Source organism: Siniperca chuatsi, linkage group LG12, assembly GCF_020085105.1.
Source record: "Siniperca chuatsi isolate FFG_IHB_CAS linkage group LG12, ASM2008510v1, whole genome shotgun sequence".
Classification (NCBI taxonomy): Eukaryota; Metazoa; Chordata; class Actinopteri; order Centrarchiformes; family Sinipercidae; genus Siniperca; species Siniperca chuatsi.
Genome location: NC_058053.1, coordinates 16,102,566 through 16,129,584, shown reverse-complemented (window position 1 = coordinate 16,129,584; position 27,019 = coordinate 16,102,566). Strand labels below are relative to the sequence as shown.

At 37.8% G+C, this 27,019-nt stretch overlaps 2 protein-coding genes across 3 annotated transcripts in view; one reads left to right on the top strand and one right to left on the bottom strand.

Annotated features, from left to right (window-relative positions):
• LOC122885835 (glypican-6-like) overlaps positions 1-19,759 on the top strand; it is a 92,882-nt gene extending 73,123 nt beyond the window's left edge. For both annotated transcript variants that reach the window (XM_044217529.1, XM_044217528.1), the window contains 3 exons: positions 14,649-14,785; positions 15,943-16,118; positions 17,259-19,759. In XM_044217529.1, the coding sequence (XP_044073464.1) occupies positions 14,649-14,785; positions 15,943-16,118; positions 17,259-17,464 (519 nt within the window). In that variant the 3' untranslated portion in view covers positions 17,465-19,759. The remainder of the gene's footprint in view (positions 1-14,648; positions 14,786-15,942; positions 16,119-17,258) is intronic.
• On the bottom strand, positions 19,648-24,383 carry dct (dopachrome tautomerase). The gene is made up of 8 exons (XM_044217531.1): positions 23,849-24,383; positions 23,421-23,720; positions 22,627-22,727; positions 21,643-21,809; positions 21,329-21,508; positions 21,051-21,186; positions 20,758-20,959; positions 19,648-20,562 (listed from the first exon to the last, which is right to left on the bottom strand). Exons 1-8 carry the CDS (start codon positions 24,135-24,137, stop codon positions 20,387-20,389), a joined length of 1,551 nt encoding a protein of 516 aa, XP_044073466.1. The 5' UTR covers positions 24,138-24,383; the 3' UTR covers positions 19,648-20,386.
• Between the last annotated feature and the right edge of the window lie 2,636 nt (positions 24,384-27,019).

Genomic DNA, 27,019 nt, shown 5'->3' with positions numbered 1-27,019 from the left:
CACAGTTCTCTGTTGTCATTCACAAGGCAACACCAGTAATGTTGTCAAAGAGACAGGCAGAATTAGGACGGTTTGAACTTATAAGCTTCTGTAATATATTAGAAATGACAAAAGAGTTATGGAAGTAATAAAAAGTTCTAAAACATACATACAAAAAAGGAGTAAAGTCAATGGATTTATTACGTTCCATTTTGTAAAAGTGTGTTTTAGGAGGTTTCTCATCTGCTATTTGAAAACATTCTTCCTTATTGGGTCACATGTTTGACTACTAAAGCTCAGTATGTTACCAAGCTTCAATTCATGTACTGTGTATTTATTTTATAATGTCTAAGGCCCAATATCTCTTTTGAATTGACACTCTGTGGATACAGACAAGTAATCAATCTTAGGTACAGTAGGTTCTTACAACCGTCTGACTGATCCCCTGTGAGATTTTTTTGTAACACCTGCCTCCTGGTTTACATCCCCACTGAAATTCATTGACACGTGCTCCTTAAGTGTTTTAACACACAATTAATGTTTTTGCTGATGATTTGTTGGTGTCAACAGTGCATTATTAAAGGCTTTTTATTAAAGGACTCAGAGTGCCTTGGATTCAAAGTAAAATTTCATAATATCTAGAGGTTTGGATTTAAAAGTTTTGAGAAATTTAAAAGACATTACATTTTATAGCAACGCATTTAAACCCAATATTTGTGATACTGTTAACAGAATGAAACGGTTTGACAGTGTCAGATGTTAAATAGTGCTTTAGTCAAGTCTGTTGAATCTATGTAATATTTAAGCTGCTTCTAATTTCCCATGTACATTTATACCTGACATTAAAATGTTTAGATCATTTTATATATGATGCATATATATAATGCAAGTTGTAAATGCATGCAGAATGCATTGCATGGAAGGTGAACGGATCCGCCAGACCACATTCTTAAAGAAATACACCCAACAAGTTGAAAGGTCACCTAACGCTCCCTCCTCCTACAAGACAGGTGAAAAGCCACAGAGGACCCACTTTCTAGATTGTAGTTTAAGCTGACTTAATCTACCGATGGGAAAAACCAAGATGGATGAAATCACATTTGTGATCGGAATTATGAAGGTGCATTCATTTGTGTTTAAGTGTAAACTAAAAGTGTATTAAATTGTGTCTGGATGTTATCCAGATAGATAGAAGACACTTGAAATGACAAGTGTAAATGGTGTAAAAGTTTTTGGAGTTGTAGAGAACCGAATGCTGAAGTTGTATTGCTCTGCTCCCGATATTTTTGCAGTTGCAAAGAAATGTTAAGAAACCATAAATATGGTGTTTTGATTTGCCCATACTGAATAATAATTTTATAATAATTTAACTAAAATGGTTCAGTTTTTACCTTTGTTATATGCCATCATCATGACGATAACTAGAACAACTCGTGAATTTTACAATGTATCCCTTTTTAAGGTAAAATCAGAAGTCACATCCACCAGCAGTTATAATTTTTCACACACAAAAAAGTCAGTGATTTTATTAAAACTATTCCATGCATTGTCCCTTCTTTCTCAGGGACTAATGCTGGTGCCATAAAAGCGCTGCTACTTTTCATATCTGTCAATACATTAATGAGGCACATTGGCCTCATTACACTCTAGGCTGCCTGCCTCTCTGGGGAACAAGGGCAGCAGGGAGAGAGCAGGCCTGCCGATGATTGCGCTGTTTTCCACAGAGCATAGCTTCCCTTTAATCATCTTCCTTTTTCAAACTTTCCCTGTCGTAGCCTTGGGCCACTCACAAGCGCAAACTCACCACTGTTTCATCAATATTCTGTCATTTTTTTTTCACTGTGGGATCATTGTGTGATAAATTTTGCTCAACGCTATACGCCATATTGCCTAACTGTGTTCCATGGGACTGAGCAAATGGTTTGAGGCAATATTATGTAAAATGGGCCACATTGGCGTTGTGTGAAATATGGACAAAAATACAATTTGCAAGAGGTTACGTAAGGTTGGGTTCTGTGCATTGACTCATGACTAATGAAGCATCATTTTAATCACTGTGTTACAAATGTCCCTAAAATCACAAGGGAGGGTTGCATAATTTTTTAAGTTTAAGATATCATTAGATTTGGGTGCTTTTTTAAAATGTATATATTTTTTGGGGACTATTATTCAGTAGAGTGATCAAACCTGATGATCAAATTAGCCTAAAGAGACCAAAGTTGTTAGTTTAGAATTATGCGTTTCTTGTAACAACACAGCTTATGCTATTTTTGGAACCAGCATTATTCTTTTTGTGTTTTTTTTTCAAGGTACACAGAGATTCACCGTCACATTAAATTAAAGGCATGATGAATTATTTCTCCTACAACAGCTATGAAGATTGTTGAAAGTTGAAAATAAAGTTATACCTCCAGGGTATCACAGACCTGAGCGATTAAATTCATTATTCAGCTTTCTCTCACTGAAGTATGGAATAAAAACTAAATTTGACAACATAATCAGACAAGATGGCAGCAAATCCAATATAATGTACTTGTGCAATTACATCAGCAAACTGTAGAGCATTTTTAAGGCAGCGGTTTTTATGTGTAACACTGATATGTGATAAATATTCATTACTTTTGTTTATTGCCTCAATAGTATCTGTATCCTTTTCTCAGTTTCTGTCAGATATGCCATTAAGATGGATCTCACAGCATTTCTGCTACTGTTCAAAACCCTGGATGCAAAATCAAAACAAATGCAAAATAATAGCTAGTTTTGAATATCAATAGAATTTCACTTTATGTCAAGTATCCATTCCCAGGAAGCAGCATAATAACAGTCTCACAGTGCTGTCACCAGGAGATATAAGAAAGATATACACACTGTTCCAGCTGAGGTTTTGCCGAGATGTCTGTGTTAAATCATGTTGTAGTATTCTGTTGTGGCAGATTTATGCTGGGACATAATCAGTTGTAATCAAGGGAAACAAGGAGGGTGGCTCCAGCTGAGAGTTGAACAAAGTGTGATGGCCCTGCAGAATGATGCTAAAAATGGTTTTATCATGAACACATGGCATGTAGCCTGGCAGCAGAGGACAGAAACCACCGCTGCACTGTCATATCAAACCCCTTTTTAGTTTGCAAGTGGTTGTGCTGTTTTCTAACCATGATTTGCTTTGGTGTACCATTCCCATCTGTGTGAATACTGCAAGACAAACAGCTGGGCGATGTCTTTCTAGTCTCATCTATTGTGGAGTCACAGAGGAGAAACATATTTGCTTTGGCCCTCTGTTGATGGATATTGATTGGATGAAAACAGCCCACATCTATATGCACTCTGGTAGTTACCTGCTCTAAGCAACACCGCCAGTCACCTTTTGAGGTGAATGTTTCCAGACAAGGACAAAAGAGACCTGACAAAGGGGCAACAACCGCTAGTCAAAACATTATCAGAGAGGTCATTTACTTGGTATGCTTTGGGCTAGCCAATATTATTTCTACTCTACTGATTTTTTAATGTGCTAAAAATGCTTTAGAGCCAGATGGCAGGTCTTGGTTGAGAGAATCTGCTGTTTATGGGGAGACCTGAACCAATGAGGAAGGCTTTATGACGTGTTAGACACCAGATTAAATAGCCGTGTCCAGGGACATACACCCACAGGGCCTCAGCACCCTGATACTCGACACTGGCAGTTGATCTGTTGGCTACATTGCCACATAGTGCACCCAGACTTAGAGAGCAGCGTGTATTAGTTTTTAGGATTGGCTCAGTCAACAATTTAACTTGATTAAGAATGTGATGAAGAGGCAGAGTTATTCTTACTGCGGCCTTCTTTCTTGTGAGAAACTATTCGGCCTGTCCTCAAAGTGGTCACTGGTCAGGGAGAGACTTATGGCATGGCCAAGGTCTTGGTATGAGCAGAACCGACTCCCTGACCCCTGTAATTGAGATGCAGAAAAAAAACTGCATTCGTATCAAATGAAAAACTATTTTAACGCAGACAGGAGGAGCAGTTGCCAGGGAAAATAAGTTGATCGAGGAGTTGTCTGCCCCTTGCGGTTTAGTGGCGAGACCTGCTGCCGAGTCTATGATTAGATTGAACATGCACTAATTTAGCCTAGACTTGCAGCAGAGGGATATGCTCTGTGTCAAGCAGCGATGACATCCCCAGATAGTTGCTTGAAAAAGGACTAACTGTTTATTTAATAAGATGGAGTTGTTTTAACTAGCGCGAAACAGAATGCCGACAAGCTGTTTTGTGTGAGCGAGAGAAATGGAGATTTACCAGCTGACAGAACAGCCAGGGGAGGCACTGAGCACTGTAGGTCAGCTTTGACAGCACTGTGAGCATGATGTGTTTTGAGAGTAAAAGTTAGAGAGATAGTCTGGCCACATATTTCTTTTTTTTTATTGAAAGGCAGATAGCACGTCAAGGCATCATCCCACAGCCAGATAAGAGCTTAGCCCCCTGATAATGTGCTGTTGCCAGGACTGCAACTTCAAAGCCAGTGACACGTCAGCTTTTGATCTGAGAATAGGCAAGGGCATCTGAAAACCACTGGTCAAAGTACAGTTCACTCACATTTCTGTGCTGAGCTGAAAGGTGGCACACAGCTAACATCCTGTTGACGTACATACAGAAAAACTCATGACCTGCACGTGTGCCACTCAGCTGCATGCACACAAAAATGAGACTGATGATAAATATTGTAAGAAATACTCAGAGTATGTGTAAACACACAGACTTGAAGCCCGGTAACACCATTATCTTATTGACTCATACTGTTGTTTTTGAAAGTAATTATTTTCTGTAAACATTTTCTCATGTTTGTTCATTGAAGCTAGCCAATTACTTTTTGCAGTGAGTAAACATTGTACTGTATATCCAGTATGTTTGGGCAGATTTTATTTCTGGTGGGGGGAAAAAAAATCAAGTTTAAATGTTTGGATCATGGCACGCTAAGCTGTGTGAGCTGTAATACACTACAGGCTACTTTTCAGTGCTGTTTACTGCTTAATGGATCTTCTGTATTAGTTTAGCTGTTTGGTAAACTTCCTGTTTTCCTGTTCCTGAAGCGACATGAAAATTATAGATGATTGATTTGGTTATATTTATGATTCAATTCTTATTTACTAAAAGATTAATCATATATTAAGTGGCAGAAAAATTAAGAGCAATTACAATCATGCTCTACAGCTCATTTCCACTGTGGTACTCATGATATTTAAAATGAAGACATGGAGAAAAGGTGAAAGAGGATAGATGCTATACAGTCCAGAGACGACTGAGCATGCACTGTTATATCACACTTGAGAGAGAGACCAGGGGCTTTATTCACAAAGCTCCTTAGAATAGGAGCCTGGTCTAAGATCACGGGTCAGCTAGTCATGAAACCTTCACTTTCACTTAGGACTGTGGTAACAGAGAGAAAGAGAGAAGAGACCAGAGTCATAGCGAGGGGGGCATAGAGAGAAAGGGAGAAACACAATGAAGTAATATATGGTTCATGACAGGAAGCAGGGAGACAGAGAGCGAAAGAGAAAAAATATGGCTTAGGAGGAAAGGAGAGAGCAGGCAAAACTATACCTTGCTGCAGCTTTTCATCCTCAAGGTTTGAATTGATGCTTAATCACAAATTTTTTCTCTCCTTGTTTTAGCTAAACACAAGCGCTTTTAAAGAATAAGTCTGGTATTTTGTATTTTTGGCATTGTTATCAAGTCCCATGAAAAGACCAAAGCCAACAATGAATTGATCCTACAATTACAGTATAATTACAAGATTTTGTAGGAAGAGGAAAAAAAACATGAGAAGAAAGAAATCAAGTTATACAACAGAAAAAATAAGGCCAAACCAAAACTTCTCCAAAACAGGTCTTTTTTCCTGCAAAACTTTACTACTTTACGTCCCCCTATTTAAAATTCATAAGAAGTATATAAACATTTAATAAATGGTTTATAATACTATATAATTTAGTTGTAAGCAAATATATTTGTTAACAACTAGAACTTCTCCCGTGGGCACCCATAAGTGGAGGCAGGTGTATAAACAGATAATGAATGAATGTAGTAAATCACAGTTAAAATATGTCTTCACAGGAGAAGTTATTATTGTTGACCAATACTGTATATTGAGAATGTCCTTATAACTGCATTATAGTGTGTTATAAACATTTATTAAATGTTTATATACTGCTAATCATTGCTAAATCGGGGGACTTAAAATAAAGTGTTACAGATTTTACAGATAGTCTAATGGGCTTTGAAATTGTTTATTTAGCTTAAGAAATATAAAAAAAATGTATATACCAAAAGGTGTGGAGGACCACAAGTGTCACAGATATAGTAATAAAGCATTTAATTAGTTAATCACTAATTGTACAGTAAACATAAGCATTAATAACTGTATTTAATCTATAAATAAATAGACTAAATTACAAAGTAATTCCTTATTTTTTGATTTGTTGGGTCTCTGTAAATATTATAAAGAGTACGGTCTAGACCTGCTCTATAAGAAAAGTGCAATGAGATAACTTCTGTTATCAATTGGTGCTATATAAATAAAATTGAATTGAATATTTGATATATTAATGGGCAATAAAAAGAGGAATTATAAAAATAATTTACTAATGAAATATTAATCCATCAATAAATAGTTCAATTTAAAAAGGATCTACAAAAACAACATTAAAACAGTCAGTAAGTACATAATTTTAAAATACATTAATGAATTCATAAATAAATTATTGAATTTCAAAATCTATTTGAAAATGCAGTTTAAAAAGAGAAATAAATGACTGGATTCACAAATTGAATTAAGAATACAGATTTTATTCAGGCAATTTCCTTTTCCATTTCCCCGCTGTTTTTCATATACTATTAGTTTTTCAATTTGCTCAGTCATTTAGCCTCCCCATTTAGCCTTTATGTGACACTTTGGGCCTTACGCTCTTAAAATGAGGTAAAACAATGCAAATTAGCTGCGATGTAACACGCTCTCTGATTGGTTAGAGAGCCGTCTCTTACTGTAGTTAGAGGCTCTGGAGCCATGTTGACTCTGCCTCTGCTAAGTGTGCTAGTGGGGGGTAGTGGGTCTGAGAGGCTGTAATCTAGTGAGTTGGTCTGTTTTCTATAGTTTTACATTTGATTTCACCATTTGGCGAATTATTGTGTTTGTGCAAATTGCACAAACTCAGCCTATCAAGACATTGAGTCCACTGTTTCAGAAAAAGCTTGCTAACTAGCTAGGTGCAAGTGAAGAGACGGGACTTTACTGATGCATCTGTACTGAAAACCACGGTTGTGTTCAGTGCTCATTTTAGACAGGAGAATTATGTTCCCGGTGACATGATGGAGTTCAGGACGGGATAACGAAGCTAGGACTGCGTGAGACTGACAGCTGCTGCGGTTACTTAAGTACACACAGCGGGGCTGCATCAAGTGATGCTAACGTTAGCCGTGTATAATACCGTCAAAAGAGTGTCTTTCCGGGGTGGGAGCCGAAGTTGAAGGTGTGTCCACCAGTGCAACACTGAGGATCGGCGCTCTATTTAACTGCCAATGTCCTTTTACAATTCTTGATATCTCAGTGTTGGACATTTTAAAGAGAAACTGTAGGTTGGAGACCCCAGTGACATTGTAAAGTTTGCTATCATGGATCAGGCTATAAGAAAACTAGGTTTTGATCGTCTAATACTGGCAGGAATATTGGCACTTACCCATAACAGAATAATGCACAAATATCAGCTTTTATCAGTCGTATCTCGTACTGCATATTACAACTCCACACTACGTTTTACTGTGCTCTAACGTTACCGCAGGGGAGAGAGAGAGCGAGAGATAATCTATTACTCTGTTGAATTGTCAGATTTTCTCTACAATTAGAATAAAAGCCTTGTGGACCAAGGTAATAAAGTACATACTGATGCTGAGTGTGAGGTAAACCCAGAAATCACACACTTGATATATGTGGAAAGTTGACTTTACCTATTTGAACTTGTTACTAGAACAGCTAAGAAGTACTTTACCATGTAGATAAAATTGGAGACATTAAAAAAAAAAGTTTTAATAGTCACTCTATCCTTGGCCGTGGCCTAATTGTTTACCAGATTTCATCAAAATCTCTTTTTGAGAGATCTCAAATAATCAAATGTGACTGGGTATGTCTCTGGCAGAGGATAATATGAATTGTAGGACTGATCTGACTTTGTTGAATATAATAATCTCAACCTGAAACCTGGGAACCAAAACATCTGTGCTGCTTTCACATTAAGGTCCAGTGTTAAACCATGAATGCCGTGCGAGATACAGGCCACCTTCCTCATTCTTGGTGATCTGCTGGCAGGATCTGGAAAGGGGGGGCAGATGCAGTGGAGGACAAGGCAGCACTTCTCTCTCGTAGAGACTTTGGTGACCTGCAGCCCTCTCTGAGACTCCATAAGGGCCAATGCATATGCTTCGGGAAAAAATGTTAATATAATATAAAACACCTCACCATCACAGCAACCTCTCAGCTGCCATTGTGGTTCAAATGCAAGGCTGCCAAGAGAGGCCTGTAGAAAAGGCAGATTATGCCATTCACAAGTTGTACATATGAATAAACCCAGAAGTAGAGACAACATATAGGACATTTGTAAAATCAAATTTTTCTTATATTGTCTGAAGTGTTGAGGCAACGCTGCCACCGTGTGGCTAAAAAGTGCCATTAGCCATTGAAAGGACAGAATATTCAAATAAAATAAATACTTAGTTCCAGTTTATTAGGTACACCAAGCTAAAACTAATGCAGTCCAATACAACAGCCCTGCAATAAATTCTATCTTCATGAGGGTTATAATGTTTTTTTGTGATTTGTATAATGCATTGTTCATGTGTTTTTACTCTGAAAATGGCTGTTGGGCTGAATCAGCAGATAAAAACATTTTTACTCTTGGTGTGTTGCATCCCCTTTATAAAATAACAATGCAAGCAATTCTTAGCAATTCTCTAAACTAAACAACAGCACTGCCATAAAATCTACCTATATTAAGCAAGAGAGATACAAGAGTAAAGTTACAGGTCTAGACCGTACTCTTTATAACATTATTTACAGAGACCCAACAAATCCCACCATGAGCAAGCATTTGGCGACAGTGGCAAGAAAAAACTTCCTTTAAGAGGCGAAAGGTGAAAGAAGGTAGTACTTGAAGTTTGTTTCATGTAGGAGTTAAAGGTTAAATCCTGATCAAAGATAACTCCGAGGTTTCTTACGGTGGTGCTGGAGGCCAGGGCAATGCCATCTAGAGTAACTATAACTTTAGATAATGTGTCTCTGAGGTTTTTGGGGCCAAGTACAATAATTTCAGTTTTGTCTGAGTTTAACATTAGAAAATTGCAGTTCATCCAGGTCTTTATGTCCTTAAGGCATGCTTGAAGTTTAGCTAACTGGTTAGTTTCATCTAGCTTGATCGATAGATATAATTGGGTATCATACGCATAACGATGAGAGTTTATGGAGTGTTTCCTAATAATATTGCCTAGAGGAAGCATATATAAGGTGAATAGAATCGGTCCAAGCACAGAACCTTGTGGAGCTCCGTGACTAACTTGGGCATGCACAGAGGACTCACCGTTAACATGTACAAACTGAGATCGATCTGATAGATAGGATTTAAGCCAACTTAGTGCAGCTCCTTTAATGCCAATTAAATGTTCCAGTCTCTGTAATAGGATGTGATGATCAATGGTGTCGAAAGCAGCACTTAGATCTAACAAGACAAGTACAGAGACAAGTCCATTGTCTGATGCAATTAAAAGGTAATTTGTAATTTTCACCAGTGCTGTCTCTGTGCTATGATGCACTCTAAATCCTGACTGAAAATCCTCAAATAGACTATTGTTATTTAGAATGTCACACAACTGATTGGCGACTACTTTCTCAAGGATCTTAGAGATAAAGGGAAGGTTTGCTATAGGTCTATAGTTGGCTAAAACTCCTGGATCAAGAGTGGGCTTTTTAAGAAGAGGTTTAATTACATCTACTTTAAAGGATTGTGGGACATAGCCTGTTAATAAAGACAGATTAATCATATCCAGTAAAGAAGTGCAAACTAAGGGTAAAACGTCTTTAAGTAGTATAGTTGAAATGGCTTAGATGAATTAATCTTCGAAGTTAGTTGAAGAAGGTCGATAGGAGCAAAGCAGTGAAAATATATATCAGGTTTTACAGTTGTTTCTAAGGTTCCTGTGTTTGAAGATAAGTCGGTACCGGTTGAAGGCAGGATGTGATGAATTTTTTCTCTAATAGTTAAAATTTTATTATTGAAGAAACTCATGAAGTCGTTACTACTGAGGGCTATAGGAATACATGGTTCAATAGAGCTATGACTCTCTGTCAGCCTGGCTACAGTGCTGAAAAGAAACCTGAGGTTGTTTTTATTTTCTTCAATTAATGATGAGTAGTAAGCTGCTCTGGCATTACGGAGGGCTTTCCTATATGTTTTAAGACTAAACGAGATTCTTCCAGGTTGTTGGAACGCCGTTACCTTAAGTTTTCATGATGTTTGCTTTAATTTGTTGGTTTGAGGGTTATACCATGGAGCTAACCTTCTTTGTTTTATTATCTTCTTTTTTTAGAGGAGCGATAGAATCGAGTGTCGTTTGCAGTGAGCCTGCAGCACTATCAACAAGATGGTCAATTTCGGAGGGGCTGCGATTTGCATAGGAGTCCTTTGTTATATTGAGACATAACATTGAATTAAATGCAGATGGGATCGTTTCCTTGAAATCTAGCCACAGCAATAACAGATAGACATCTAGAGTAAGAGTTTTTGCCTAATGGCGTGTAGTCCAGTTATAGCAGTTCAAAAGTTATTAAATAATGGTCCAATAAAGAAGGATTCTGTGGAAAGACTATTAAATGTTCAATTTCAATGCCATATACCAGAACAAGTTCAAGGGTGTGGTTAAAACAGTGAGTGGTTTCAAGTACACTCTGACAAATGCCAATCGAATCTAATAATGAGATAAATGCAATACTGAGGCTATCATGTCATATCTGATGAACGATGGAAAGTTTCCAGTCACACTGTGAGCCACAGTGAAGCACAGATGGTGGTTGAGGAGCCACTGGAGAGACCTCTTGCTCTGAATCTATAAGCACTGCAACACTGGGGGTAGGTGCATCTGATCTGTCCCTTCATTACTTGTAGTATCTCCCAAAGCCTATAACACACCAACATTACACCAAATGAAACTAAATTATAAATGTATTAGCTGTGCAAACAAAGTCACCAAAGTGTAACTAGACTTCAGGGTTCTAGTGTTAGGAAACTGAGGTTACCAATTATGTCTTCTCATGTAGGTTTTACAAAATAGGATACTAATGCTAGCTAACATTAGCAATTATGCCTTATCAGCTGCAGAGTTTTACAAGATAGCGATGCTGCTTTACAACAACAAATACTTCCCATACGTTGCTTCTTATTATTGAAATAATTTTGCTGAATCATCTGGCAAGCGTAAGAAAACAGACTTACGGTGCACAGCTCACATTAACCACCGGTGGCAGTAATGTTACCAGCAGCCTGCTGATGGTGGACCTGATGAAACAGCTGTGTGTACTGAAGTAACTGCAGCAGCTGTCAGTCTCACACGGTCCTGGCTTTATTATCCCATCCTGAACTCCATCATGTCACCAGGAACATAGTCCTCCTGTCTAAAATGAGCGCCGATCACGGACGCAGTTTTCCATTACAGATGCATCAGTAAAGTCCCGTCTCTTCACCTGCACGCACCAGAGCTAGCTAGTTAGCAAGCTTTTTCTGAAACAGTGGACTCGATGTCTTGATAGGCTGAGTTTGTGCAATTTGCACAAACACAATAATTCGCCAAATGGTGAAATCAAATGTAAAATTTTATGATTCCTGTTTTTATTGCCCATTAAAATATCAAATAAGTAATGTATTATTTATTTGTCTATTTATTTATAGATGAATAAATTAATTTGTAAATACATTTATTAATGCCTATTTTATTGTACAATTAGTTATTAATTAATTAAATGTTTTATTACTATTTCCGTGACACTTGTGGTCCTCCATATTAAGGAACACTAAATCCTTCAGTTTATCTGAAAAATTCTAAATACCCAAATTTAGAGATAACTGTTTTTTTTTTATTGGACAAAGTGTGAATGGCAATATTTCTGTGTATTTAAAACATTATTCTATGTCAGTGGAAGAGTGCATTCAGTGAGAAACATCTGTACAGTTAATGCATATAGAAGAGGTGCCTGTCTTTTCCCAGCACTTCTAATACCTACATATATAAGATGCATATGTTGGCAATGTTTTAATATTTTGTTTAAGTTTACAAGTTCATGAAGTCCTGTAAAGGAAAAATTATAATTTAAATGATCATGGCTTGCATATCCAGTGTGTAAATGCTTCTATCAACTGCCTTGTCAGCCACTATTACACTACCATAAGTATCATACACTACTAACATATTTAATGTCATTAGGAATTTAAATAGCTATCGCGCATCATGATTATAGTCATCTGTTAAGATGTCACTGAAAACAAATACAATGTAATATCCTAATGTGAGGCAAGGGGAAGGTGTTTTGTCTATGATCTTCATTGTGATTTTTAATGAGAATATCAACCCTGTCAGTAATAGGCAGCTGATTGTAATGAGGTTCTCTGCTCCGCGCACACGTCCTCTCTCCTTCCTCACATACCATCACCATACTAGAATGATAATGTGGACACGATTTTCTTGTTTATAATGTAGATTTTTATGTGCATTTTTGTGTGCATAAGTCTTTAGTTAGTCCTCCTACTTACATATGTTTCCATGGCAAGTACAGTCTCTATGTTAGACCACATGGAGATTCATGTGAGCGTGAAGTTGGATGTGAAAGAAACATTATTAGGAAACATAATTGGTTTCAATTTGAAATCTATCTTCTCACTTTCATTTCCTCTCTGTATTTTCTTTCTGGTTGCTTTCATGTCCCCATTTTTCAAAGACATAGTGCCATCTAGTGTGCACTGCAGATGGTTGCATGCCAGGGCTGCTTGTTGCAGTCATATTACTTATTCATGGGCAATGCGCAATGAAGTGAGAGCCAGACTTTTCCCAGAGGCATGTTTATTATTGTGTGAAAAGGCTCAACCATTCCTCTTCTTTTTAAACTTTTGTCCTTTAAGCATCAGACATATGAGGTATTTTAGGTTAATCTACTATGTACTTTTATTTTGTTCCTAGTTGATTTATTTTAGTTATCTGTCTCAAGAGCGAGTTTTATAGAACTGCAAAGACTGTGTTTGTTGTGGTTTGAAAAATAAAAAACATTACACATTCAGTCACTTTGTATAATGGATAATAAGTATAATGAGTATAGCTTTATGTGTCAATACTGCACATACAGTGCATTGTGATAGATCATCTCAGCCCATTAATAAGTTGGAAGAAGTGTTTATCTATTTTCAGCTACATAAACATGGCAGTACTATGTTTAGTGGAGGTGCTAATTAAATATTTGCATTACTAAAATGTGAGTATGTCATTCCCTGTTTAATTCTTTACAGGGCTGGTTTTGCCAGCAGATGCTGAGAAAAACTGAATCTCTCACTTGTTAAACTAAACTTAATGTGTGAGGTTTAGTCAAACATTGCCAGTCAATCTCTTGCATTGAGTGCAGCCTTGACCCTCTGGGCAGTATCAGAGCTGCTGAAGTGCTTTGGCATCAGTGTGACAGGATTAACACATCAAAAGCAGAGTCAGGGCCTACAGCAGCGTCACACAGTCAGTACAGCACCTTTCATGTTCTGCTCAGGTTCACTACAATTTCACGTAAGGCAACAGCAAGTCAGACGGAAAAAGATAATGGGGCCAACCTGCTGCGATCAGGCTTTCCCTCAGCTTCAGTGAAATATGTCAAATTCTGTGTTTGATGAAAGATTGGAGTTCAACAGGCTCAAGTCAGGAAACGATATCTGACTGTGTCACATGGCTGGGATGCAAAGGAGTATTTAAGTCTGACATTGAAGCTGAAATTATTGCTGCAAGCCTGCATGGTCTTACGTTTCACGATGCAAACATTCAATAGTCAACATGGAATGAAAATTAAACCCAAATATTTTTTTGGGAGTCAGAGTTAAGATGTCTCAGGGTTAAATCCTAAGATTTATAATCCCTTTGATGAGATGTGATAATAAGTGAAGGTGTGGAAGTTTTATAACAAGTTTACAAATGAGATGTATCATGAGAGTTTTAAAAAAGACTAAAGCTCACGTAGGACACACAGTAGTTAACCATTTTTCATATACATCAGAAACTTAGGATACCTTTCGGTGTCTTTTACAAGGATATGTGGTAATTAGTAATATTGTTGTAAGGTTTTGAGGGGTACAGCATAAATAAAGGAATGGGGATGTATGGGAGGGTTGTCATCAACTTTTAAAAGTACTTTTCTTGCTCAGGAGAAATAATGTCTTACTAAAGAAATTCCAAATTGGTTACAAATGTACATCAATTAATGTCTCACTTTTACATATTCTTTTTTAGCACCCATATTTCCTGTATTATGTAATGTATATGTATATCATTTTCAGCTATAATTCTAAGGTTGCAACTGCTATATTGGAACACAGACTTAATTTGTTTACATTCCCATGTAACGACCCCTGTCTTTGCTTAGGTGGTTGACATAAAAGAGAAACTGAAGCTGTCAAGGAAATTTTGGTCGAACCTGCCTGAGGCGATGTGCGTGGAGGACAGAGTGACCGCTGGAAATGCCAGCGATGAGGAGTGCTGGAATGGACACACCAAGGGCAGGTAAGTGCGCCAGGGCCTGGGGCTAATGCAGGCTAATACAAAAGGTTACTTAGAAGTCCAAAGTCTGTTCAGCTCGACTAATATTAATCAGTCTAATCCTAGAATTAAGGACCAGATTATTTACTTTCACTGACTGAAACTCAGCTGTGCATACTTTGACTGTGATTCGTGAACTAAACACACAGGATGTGGTCTCTTAGAGATCATTCTGGCTTGGATTTACCCTTTACTATATAGTATAATTTGCTTTGATGCTTTTAGCATTTTTTGTTATTTTATGGAGTTGTGATTTCATTCATTCTTTAAAATGTGTAACCATCATGGTGCGTCCCTGTTAATCTGATTTCATTTTCAAGGAAAGTATTTAAACGAATGTGGACAAATGCCCACAGCCATGGCTGAGGTCACAGTTAATTGATTTGTGCTGCTTTTATTCATAATATCAACTATATGATCAAAAGATGTTCAGCATTCATATTTTAAATTATTTGAATAGCCCTTAAAGCTAATAATTTAACCCTGTATATTGGTAGTGGATGTGAAAGCTGCTGCTATTTTCTCTGTGACCGAAAAGTAAAGAATATCACCAGTGAAATCAGTCAAGGATGCCAAATGTTACCTCTTCTGATTTGCTGAGATTTCAGAGGTGTATATTATCCAGAGTGACCTGGGCTTATGAGAAGCAAATGCTGTTGTGTGAGACAGTTTGTGGAATGCCCTCACATGATGGCCTGCTGCCTAAAAAGGAATGTAGGCAGCTGACATATTTTCCCTGGAGAAATATCTCACAAGTATGTCAGAACATTACCCGACATGATTAGGTCCAATTTTGCCAACACTGTCATAACCTCAAAGAGCTATTCTCAAGTGCTGTATGAGAATTGGACCTTTATCTTAAAACAGTAAAACACTTGTGTATTCAGTCCACCCTTAGCCTTTCTCTGGTCTTTCTCATTCTCTACACAGGACTTCTGATTATGAGAATTCTTTGCACATGACAGAGCTCAGAGTCTATAATAAGTTTGTCTAGTGTCACAAATCTTTTTTTTTTAATTCACTAACAAGCACTCACCGGATTCCTTGTCCTTTTTAACAAGCACCTTGTCAAAAAATAATAAATCGAGTTTATTTTATTTGTTGTATTTTTAACCTAAAAGGTACTTCCCTGAAGTTCAAAAGGATGGACTGACCAACCAGGTGAATAACCCTGAGGTGGGTGTGGACATCACCCGCCCAGACACCTTCATCCGCCAGCAGATCATGGCTCTGAGGGTGATGACCAACAAGTTGAAAAATGCCTACAATGGCAATGACATCTACTTTCAAGACTCAAGTAAGCAATTGGCCACTTTTCCCATGCACACACATGTGACAACATGCAACTCCTTTTCTTAATGCAGGCAATGTATTTTTAGTCTTGCCCTACCCGCCCTGGTTGGTCAAGCTCATGCTCCAACTTGTCACTCATCTTGATAAGCTGTCTACTTTGAAACACTACCTAAGCTTGAGGAAGAGGTAATCAGCATCAGTAAAGTCACAAAAGACACTGAGGGAGTAAATAACTAACACAGGTGGTGGGCAATAAAAAAACAATGCCAACAGTTCCAGTCTTCATCAAGGTATGTGAGAACCTGATGAAGACAGTTAAGCAACAATTTAGAGGCAGCACATTGGATTTGCAGTATTCTCCTTCATTTACTGTAAATACACTCCAAAAAAGCCAAACCATCACAGAAAAAAAAATGGTTCAACAGTCATATTGGGATTTACAGTGAGTCACAAACAGACACAGACTGGTATTGTATATGGTGCTTTATTGTTAAACCTCCTTTAACTGATTTTTTTGCCACTTGGGAGCAGCGGAAACAAGCTGTAAACAAACCACTGACATACTGTACTATCACCTTTGAAGTTGATATAGTGAACTTGTGGCTTATTTACAAATCCAGCAGATACAGAGCAGTATTAGCATTCATTTGGAATACGTGTCCACTTGATGAATGTAAGTCCAATATTCACTCTGCTTTTAGCTCTGTTTTGGGTCTCACCAACTCTTGACAAAAATATCTGGCTGTATGCTCCACTGTGTTCACCAGCTAGTCACTAGCTTTGTCTGCCACTTGGTGCTGGGCAGGAAGTGTACAGTGGGTTTATCAGTGCTCTGTCTCAAAACAACACTGATGAGAGTGGTGAGAGTGAACCAAGGCAGATAAGTTGTTCCATAGAGCTGAATGGAACTGCAGACTCGAATGATAATTCTCTGAGGGTTCATCACCGTGACACCTTTCACATACATGTATGATCCACTGTTAATATACAAAGTGTTAATTATAGTAGCTGTAACTTTAATGAGAAAAAGTTGCATTGCTTCAAAGCAACAGTTTAAGATTGTAAAATCTGGTTTGATTGTTGACTAATGTAACATTTTCAGTGACGTGCTCAGTCTGGCTCATGTTTTGTTATGGTGTTGCAGGCGATGAAGGCAGTGGCTCAGGCAGTGGCAGCGGGTGCACAGAGGTCTGCCCCACAGAAATGGATGGTGCTGCCACTGAAGCCCCAGTCGTGGAAGCCGACCGGAGCGGGCCTGTGCATGGTTCTGCCCCGCTCCGTGCACCCTCTGTAGCCCTGCCAACTATGCTGGCCCTCTCAGCCCTGGCACTCTACCGACAATGGAGATAATGCTGGAGGAACAAGCTAAACATGGACAGCAGGGTTTGTTTGTTTTTCTTTTTTGCAGTTTTTGTATTCAGGCAGATTTGAGTCAAGCAGACAGTATTCAAGCTGCCAGCCTCGAGGCTAGAGGAGTCTGCTCTGAAAAAGAGAGCAGTCATGCATCGTGATTTCCCACTTTCCCAAAGATCGCAGTGCCATCCTTAGACTTGATATTTTATGGCATCACTTCACCATCTAACACTGATGCCAACCCAACAAACTCTGCTTCAGAGATTTCTTGCACATATGGCAGGTGTTAATGTAGGTCTCTGTGTGGAAAAATATAACACGCACTTTGATTGTTTTGATTTTTTTTTTTAATGCAAAAATTGTTTGTGTTAAAAAATGTTTGAAAATGTGGTTATTTGATGCACCTAAAAGAGGCACAATAAGTTTAATATATGTTTAACATTATATTTTGAAACAAATATAAAAGGATAATGATCTAAATGACAGAAAATTCAGGAACATGTGGTTTCCACCTAAAAGTTTAATTAAATCTGTGTTCCATTGTCATTACATCATGTGCCAATAATAGATTTTTGATGAGAAGTGAATGAATATCCATCAAAGTTGTCATAAATCCATGTTTGTTTTTAGATCAGATGCAGCCACTGAATCATGTTGCACAATGATTTCAACCATGACTGGTCCTGGATCTGCTCTGCTCTTAGCTCTCCACTGAAACTGTTCAACAGCTGCCTTGTGCTAAAACTCACATTTTGTTAAAAGGGATAAGATTGACATTTTTATATTCTCATTTGCCTTGCAACAAATGTATTATCTGCAAAATATTCTCATATCATGCTGGTTTCTCAGGCTTGGCTTCAGGATTATACAGTCTGGACAGAATTAATTTGAAGAAATTATTGACACACAGAGAAGGTACCACCAATATACCAGTAATGCCACCTTAGTGATGTTGGCTCTGTACTGTTGTAGGGTGCATGTCCTGGTGTGTAATCAATTAATACATGTCACAGGAGGCTAAACTAATTCTAATCCTCACTAATACATAATGATTGATTGATAATATATTTCAGTTTGGTTTTTTTAATCATGTTTTTTAATTTATGTTTCGATGAAGTGAGTTGTTGCCCAGTGTGTTTCCAACCACTTTGTAGCATCAGTGACCTGCATGCAAAGCCACCCAATAAAGATAGATACAAATCATCAATTTCTGAAAGATAGTTAAAACGTTCTTTAACATACTCTGCTGACATTATAAAGCCTTATAAAGAAAGTCCTACACAGTAATGGAAAATCATGGCCTTGGTCTGTATATGTGTAAATGGACATGCACACTGCAGTATGAAAGGCACACCCTTTCAATACAGAACCACCATCACTGAAGGAACTCTTGTGCTGCTGTAATATTTATATTAATTTACATTGGGGCCTATGAAGTTTTCTTCTGCATCCTCAGAATAGTCTACAAGTATTTCCACAAATATTAAACATTTTTGGAAGTTCCAGGAATTCTGTATTTACCTATACAGGAACAACAGGAACAAAAAAAGGTGTGTTTGCTACTTTTGCATATGTGATTGAATAGCCAAAGCTTATCCTGTAAATGATTTCACAGTGTAGATACAATAGTCATTGAAATGTGCATTGTAGTGTTTAAAAAGCTAAAAAAAAAACGAAATACTGGCAGACAGTATTAAAAAGTCAAGTTAAATGTTGTTATTTCTGAAAATGTATTACCACAGTTATGTAAAAGGTGAGGAAGTAGCAAACAGCACACAGTGGTTACTGGAAATGCAAAGAAAGGGTCCCTAAATTTATCTGTAAAGGTTGAATGGTTATGTCTGCAGCACAGACAGGCTTGAAGCCGACCACAGTCACCTGTGAAATGAGAATCTGTGGAGACTGGACAGGGCTGATTGCTTCAGTGAAGCTCCTCAGTAGAGCGTACTTACAGAGAATGTGAGAGGCCTGGCACTGCTGAGGGGGGCGGACAAAACCAGCCTGTATGTACGTCCACTGTTCTCTGAGAGCCCATCAGTTCCCTAACCACCAGGCCAGCTAAGCTTACATATCCAAGGAATGTTATGCCCTTAGCAGTATATCAATTAATGAGCTTTTCATTATTGCAGTTACATCTGCATTTGCATTCACATTGCAGGAACAACACTATAGAAAAAATGTCATTTAAAAAGGATTCTTTATTGAATATTGATCTTACAGGATGCCCTTTTTATGTTTTGTATCATTGAAGTTTTAATGGTAATATTTTTGCAATAAAATATTGAAAATGGATGTCTGGTCAGACAAATTATCTGAAAAATAGAATTAGCAGAAAACGGTCAACATTTTTTACAATCAGTGCATTGCTGTATGAAGTCAAATCCTAATGAGGTAAAGTTTAGAGTTTGAAAGAGGGGTGAAGAACTAGTCGAGCAAATATGCCTTATTGTTTTTCAGTGCAATTAAGATAATTGCATTTGTGTTTTGTTACTGTTCTTGAGAATAAATATTTATTAAAAAAAACATTCCAATAAATTTTTATTCCTGGTGACTGTTAAAAAGACATTGTAAAAGGTACATAATAATGAAAGACAGCGATAGAAAGGGGTCATGCTTTTGTAAGTTCACTAAACATAATATTACCAAGCCAGTTAAAGTAGACATTCATTTTGATTGGTCTCGCTTGCAACTCATATTAAGTTTTATTCAAATTTTTCAATGGATATTACATGACTCATATCATTGTTCTTATATGAAATTAGATTTAATATCTTAAAAACTAAAAGTGTAGTTTGTTTACAGGATTCATATTTTCCTCTTGCGTCACAGTAGGGCCTACAGAATATTGGTGATTGGGTGCTCCATCTCTCTTAGGTATGTATACGTACTATAAGTGCGTTTCAGAACAACAGGTGAGATCTAGGCATCTTCTGTGTACTTCCTATTTGTGAAGTCTGCTTTTATCAGAGGTTCAAAGCCTCTGTTTCTCCGTTGACGCAGGTAGAGCACAAAGATAAGGAGAAGCACCAGGATACCGATGAAGACTCCCCCCAGAGTGGAGCCCAGCACAAACACAGCTGGACCTCCATCTGCATCTGCAAAGATGAAGCACAGGTGGAGATATTCATAGACTATTCTGTGACTCTATAGTATTCAGCTATTAACTGGTACTTCAAAACTAACTTTCTAGCCCTTACTGTAGTTTGCAACAAAAACACCCCACCTATGGCAATTTAAGAGAGTTATCGATCCTGTCATCCAACTCTGCAAGAAAGCAAACACTTGCTCACCATCCAGGACAGCTGCATAGGAATATCCCAGCTGCCCAGATGTAACATACATCTCCTCGTTAGTGATCGGAGGGAAGAAGGGAACCATGTTGTAGTCTCTGTTGTGACCGATGGGGGCCATCTCATCTGGGAAGGTGGCGTTGGATGGGACAAACCTTATCATCCACTCTTCAAAAATGGCATCAGTGAAAGCGTGGAGCACCTGCAAGATAGACAACCAGAAACACCAGTGATTTTAATGACAACAGCTCTACCGTGTCATTTCAGAGTAAACTATGAAATCAGATTCTAACCAGAAAGATGGGGTCGTTGGCTGCAGAGTGAGACAAAGCACTGGTTCCGTTGAGCAAGGAGTGGACGAGGTTGTGCAGGTTATTGACTGATTCATCCAGTTCTCCATCTGATTTTTCGTACCCTTCAAGAGCATTTCTGTTACAAAGCGCAATGTCTGTTAAACAATAGTTTGTAAAGCCTCTCATAACTAAAGTTAAACTGGTATGTAGACAATTGCTGACCACATCAGCAGGTATGAATTTAAAATTATTATTGATGCTAAACAGTAGAGTTGTACCTAAAACTAAAGGAGGAGTTGGTGAAGTACGGAGGGCTGTCGAAGTCTCTGATTCCAAGACAGCTTCTGACGTCGTTCATGGTGGGCAGAGACGTGTTACCTCTCTCCATTATCCCTCTCTGAATGGATCCCTCTCTGGTGCCATTGCAAAGAGTCACCAGGCGATTGTAGTCGTCCAAACTGGAAGAGAAAACTATTAAAATGTTTCACTGATTTCTGCCAGTCAAGTAATTTGCCCCACAACATTTATTTCATCATAATCCAACCAATAACTTTTAAGTCTGTTTTCTCTCCCATCACTATTTTGTGCTCACCTGTTACATACCACCCCCCATCTGGAGAATCTGGACTGGTTACTGATGAGGGACGGGTTGTCTGGGTTTCGGCCCCCCAGCAGAGAGTCGGTGCACACATCACACTCACTTTGCCCTGTGGCAAAGTTCCAGTAAGGGATCGCAAAATTCTCATTGCCGGTCAGTCTCTGCAGGGAACAGACACATTTTATTGATAGTAGTTTACATTAGTATTAAAAATAATTTAATCATCATCAACATGGGCTTTTGACGGCCAACATACGAGTCATGATTATTGCGCTGTAACTGTGAATTCCTCAGTTTAGATCCAGTCTAGGATTTGTATGCCCTCTATTTCTCTTCCCCGAGCTTTCCTGTCTCTCTTTTTTTCTGGACCAATTCTCTGCCTCTTAAAAATCTTCAACATTCATTTAAGAATTATAAATATCTTGTATTTCATCCAGATTTTTGCTTTTGGAAGGACAGCCTGTGCCATTTAAAAAAACTCTTGTATGTGACAAATAAAAATTCTTATAGGTAGATTATCTGCTCCCTGTGGCAGAGTAATTCACTTTAACAATGCAATGCAAGAGTCTCTGGTATGTGTTTGTGCTTTTAAGAATGTATTCACCAAAATGTTATTGATTAATAAACTGGATGGATAAATTGTGTAGTAAAAATAACGATTTGTAGAAGGTTTTTATGTAGCTGTGGTCTGTAAAGAACCTCCAAGTTATGAGACATTGATGTACCAATAATTGTTATATAACAATAGCCCAATTTATGATTTAAAAATTACTTAATATATATAAGTTAAATAACACAATAAAAAGTTGATCACCCCAAATGAAAAATGTGATTTTTCACAGTGACAAGAGCCTACTTAGATATTTCCAAACAATTGTTTGGTTTAATCAAAAATAAACCCTTGTAGTGTTATTGATCCCATCCAGTCATGACCAAAAAAAAAAAAAAAAAGTTTAATAACATGTTTTCATCAGATACCTGTAGCTCTCTTTCCAAGCTGAGGAGGTGATACCTGTGCCAGGTGATGAATGCTGGTCCTTTGTGTGAGAAATCAATGGCTTTGAATGGACGACCTGGACCTACAGGTAAACAAAGTGTTTGATGTGCTCCTTAGTGTTTGATCTATGTGATCACAAGGCAATAATGTGCACATCACACACTATTATATATAATAATATTAATACTATTCAATGCATGTATGAGTAAAACAAATTACTTTTGATTTCCCACGAAAAATTTATATCATTAAAGTCACATTCCAAAATATAACAAAAACACCAAAAATCAAAACACAACCTAAATGAATAGTTTTTTAATACGGGGACTAACACTAGACAATAACTAAATTTATGTTGTTAATTTTTTATGATGCTGTTTAAAGTTTGGTTACTTCAGTGATGTTGATAAACACAGTAACACAGGCCTGTATTTTCGATTATAATCAACTACGATGCATGAGTTTGAATTTTTAGGTTAAACTAAACTAAAATTGCAACTCTGAATATACCTGTGGTCAAAAAATTATGGATTAGGACTACCTATCATATTACCTCATATTATTTGAAAATGTCTGGAACAATCTTAAAAAGGGCTAAAAAAAAATAAAAAAATATCTAACTTTAATAAATGGTGATGTTCCTATCAATATTATTATATTTCGAATATATTTTTTATTATGATATTCTTATCATATTCCTAATAAACGGCGTAAACCACATGAAGTAACCAGTTTTAATAGTTTTATGTCAAGAAATGTGAATATGCTCATTTACCAAGAAGAGTGTCTCGGACAGAGTAGTAATGTTGCCAGACAAAGAAGTCGTAGATGGAGATGTTGGCAATCTGGGGCTCAGTTCCATTGGGTCCCAGGAGTCCCAGCCAGTGCTGGGTGGCAATGACATAGTCTGGGTGGGTGGTGGTCTTAGCCAGTTCCAGCACATTGAGGAACTCCTGGAGCTCTTCAGGGGTCAGGGAGTGGATGTTCTTCCGTACCACAGGGGCTTTCCTCTGGTCGCAGTTTGGTCCGATCCAGCCAAATTTACACTGACCACAGTTATACCCTGCAAAGTTACCTGCAACACAGAGAGCAAACTAAATGTGTCACATCATGTTGATAATGTTCCAGGTTCAACATGAGCCATTATCTAGCTGAAAGTACTTGCTCACCAAAACAGCATCTTAATAAAACTGTACGACTCACCAGTACATCTGCAAGTCTGATTGAAGAATTTGGTCGGCCACCTCTCTCTGTCATCAACATTTTTCAATCTGTACAGTCCTCCCCAGGGTTTGTTGTCGACTCGAACAGCCGAGCAGCTTCCTTTCCCCGACAGAGAGCCGCACACATTGGCAGGATCTGAGCCCAGAGCGGGGCAGCACTGCTTGGACAGGATCCCCTCAACTGTGCAGCATACTCGAGGAAATTGAGCCTCTGCAGGCTCAGGCCAGAGGAGTAAACAAAGAAGACCAAGACCCAGCGCGTTCGTCATATTTCACCTGTTTGTTTCCTCCAGTTAGTGGTGACAAATCAGTTTATACATCAACTTTCAGCAGTTACACGGTCATTAGTTCCCCCAGAAGAGTATGGAATCTCAGTCTGCTACAGTCCCCAGTTGTGTATCTTCAAATTAGATTCAGTGATATTTTTAACATCTGTGGAAACAACACTTAAAGCCAAATCATGTTGTGTTCCAGCTGGTTACATGCACATTAAGAAAGCCTCTAATTTCTGTTCTTGCTTTTGTAGAGCTGAGGAGGATTAAGGCACTGGTCTTGTGATGATCACCTGACAGCAGAGCTGTGAGCTGGACTAAGCTCTGGATGCATACCAAGAAACTGCCTGAAGGGAGTGATGTATTGCCACTTTGTTCCAAAAGACTGAATTGTGTCTGATTCATTACTTAGAGCAAATCAGAAAAAAAAAATAATGAAACAGGCAAATACGTCAGATTTGCCTCAAACAGAACAGATTGTACAGCCACCTGTACAGACATTTGGTCAAATACAAAATAAATTGTGTTTTGATGTGTGAAAAAATACCATTTAGGGATAATTCTGATAACAAATCATTTAAAATAGAAACATTGTCTCAAAACAAATTAATTGATTTGTTGAGTCATTCTCAGATATCATAATAAAAGAACTGAACTAAAATAACTGAAAATCAGTTTTCGAGTCAGGGCCCCTACTGTAGATCTGTTGTGTAAATCTTAATGGGGGATTAATCTCTTTAATCCAGCCAGAAATTACAGTTTTCAGAAATGTTTGTTGCTTGTTATTGTAGCGGGTCTCTTTTCGCTTTTAGTTCCATGAATCAAACTTATCACCCCAGCCGACATCCTTTGCTGTGCATGTGAGGTCAGTAAATAGAAACTGTAGGAATCGCAGGACTTGATGGTTCTAGTTTAAAAGAACATCATGTGATCGTTCACATCACCCACACTGGCATATGCAGTGGTGAAAAGTAGCAAAGTATATTTACTCAATTATTATACTTAAGTACACTTTTGAGGCACTTGTACTTTACTGACCTAACTGTATATAAAGTAGCACAATGCTACTTACTTAGTAGTAGCATTGTGCTCATATATAATAATATATCAGTCAGAAAGAACATTTTTACTGCAGAACCAGTTATTTTACTTTTGATACTTTAAGCCTATTTTGCTGATAATTTTTCTGTACTTTTACTTAAGTAGGATTTTGAATGCAGGACTCTTAACAAAACACTGGTATGGTCCTTAGAGGATAAAGAGCTCAAAGTTTGGTTATTTCAAAGAATCTGAACCACAAAAACGCCCTAAAGGCAGAATATTCCTAACTGAATTAATGTTTCACAGAAAACAATCATTAACAACTACGTCAAAGACTTCTTTCAATGAGAGTGGATGATACTCATGTTGCACAACTGGATTTCATGTGACCAGGTGTCTTATTCAGGTTAAACTGAATTTAACTATCTTTTTGTTTTTCTGTAGTTTTTGAACCCCCTACCAAATGAATTTTGGTAGAAATGTGCTGCGGTAAGCTTATTATCTCATTTCCGGTCACTGGTGTTTGTGTGTTACTGGTAGCTTATTTTTGCTGCTGTAGCTTATCACAGTTAATTATTATTCATTACAGTGACTAAATATCTGCCATATATTTAGACGTATATAAGTTCTGCTAATGCATTCTTAGTTCTCTCCTTTTAGCGACTTTCTCGCTAATCCCACAGTTGACTCACTATTCAGTTTTGCTAGCTACTGTTCTTTAGCTTAGCAGTTAGCGATGGCTTCTCTCTCTCCCTCTCCGGCCCTCTCCTGCTCCTGGGAGTGCAGTGTTCTAGTGGGGTAATAAGGTATTATGAGCTCTTTAAGATACGTGGTGCCTTACCATTAAGAGCTTTGTAGGTGAGGAGAAGGATTTTAAATCCTGTTTTGAATTTTACAGGGTGCCAGTGCAGAGAAGCTAATATTGGAGAAATATGATCTCTTTTCCTAGTTCTTGTCAGTACAAATGCTGCAGCATTCTGGATAAACTGGAGAGTTTTAAGGGACTTATTCGGGCAGCCTGATAATAAGGAATTACAATAATCCAGCCTAGAAGTAACAAATGCATGGACTAGTTTTTCTGCATCATTTTGAGACAGGATGTGCCTTATTTTTGCAATGTTACGTAGGTGAAAGAAGGTAGTCCTTGAAGTTTGTTTCATGTGGAAGTTAAAGGACAAATCCTGATCAAAGATAACTCTGAGGTTCTTTACGGTGGTGCTGGAGGCCAGGCCAATGCCATCTAGAGTAACAATATCTTAAGATAACGTGTGCTGCTGTGCAATATCCTCCGTCTCATTATAAATAAGCTACACTTAACTTGGCAGTTCATGCACTATTACTTTATACCATATTATCATCATCAACCGGTAAACCCACTTTGTACTTCACACTTTTTAAATTTGATTTTATACTTATACCCACTTGGTGCTTAATTTATTTTCTGACCTGTATTATAGTGTATTATATAATACATATGAGCAATGACCCATCATCCAGTGTGGGTCCTCACTCACTGTTTTAACCACACCCTCAACCTTGTTCTGGTATATGGCATTGAAATTGAACATTTAATAGTCTTTCCACAGAATCCTTCTTTATCGGACCATTATTTAATAACTTTTGAACTCCTATTACTGGACTACACACCATTAGGCAAAACTCCAACACTAGATGTCTATCTGATAGTGCTATAGCTAAATTTAAGGAAGTGATTCCATCTGCATTTAATTCGGTGCTATGCCTCAATATAACAGAGGACTCCTATGCTATTTCAGTCCCCTCAAATTGACGATCTTGTTGATAGTGCTGCAGGATCACTGCGAATGACAATCGATTCT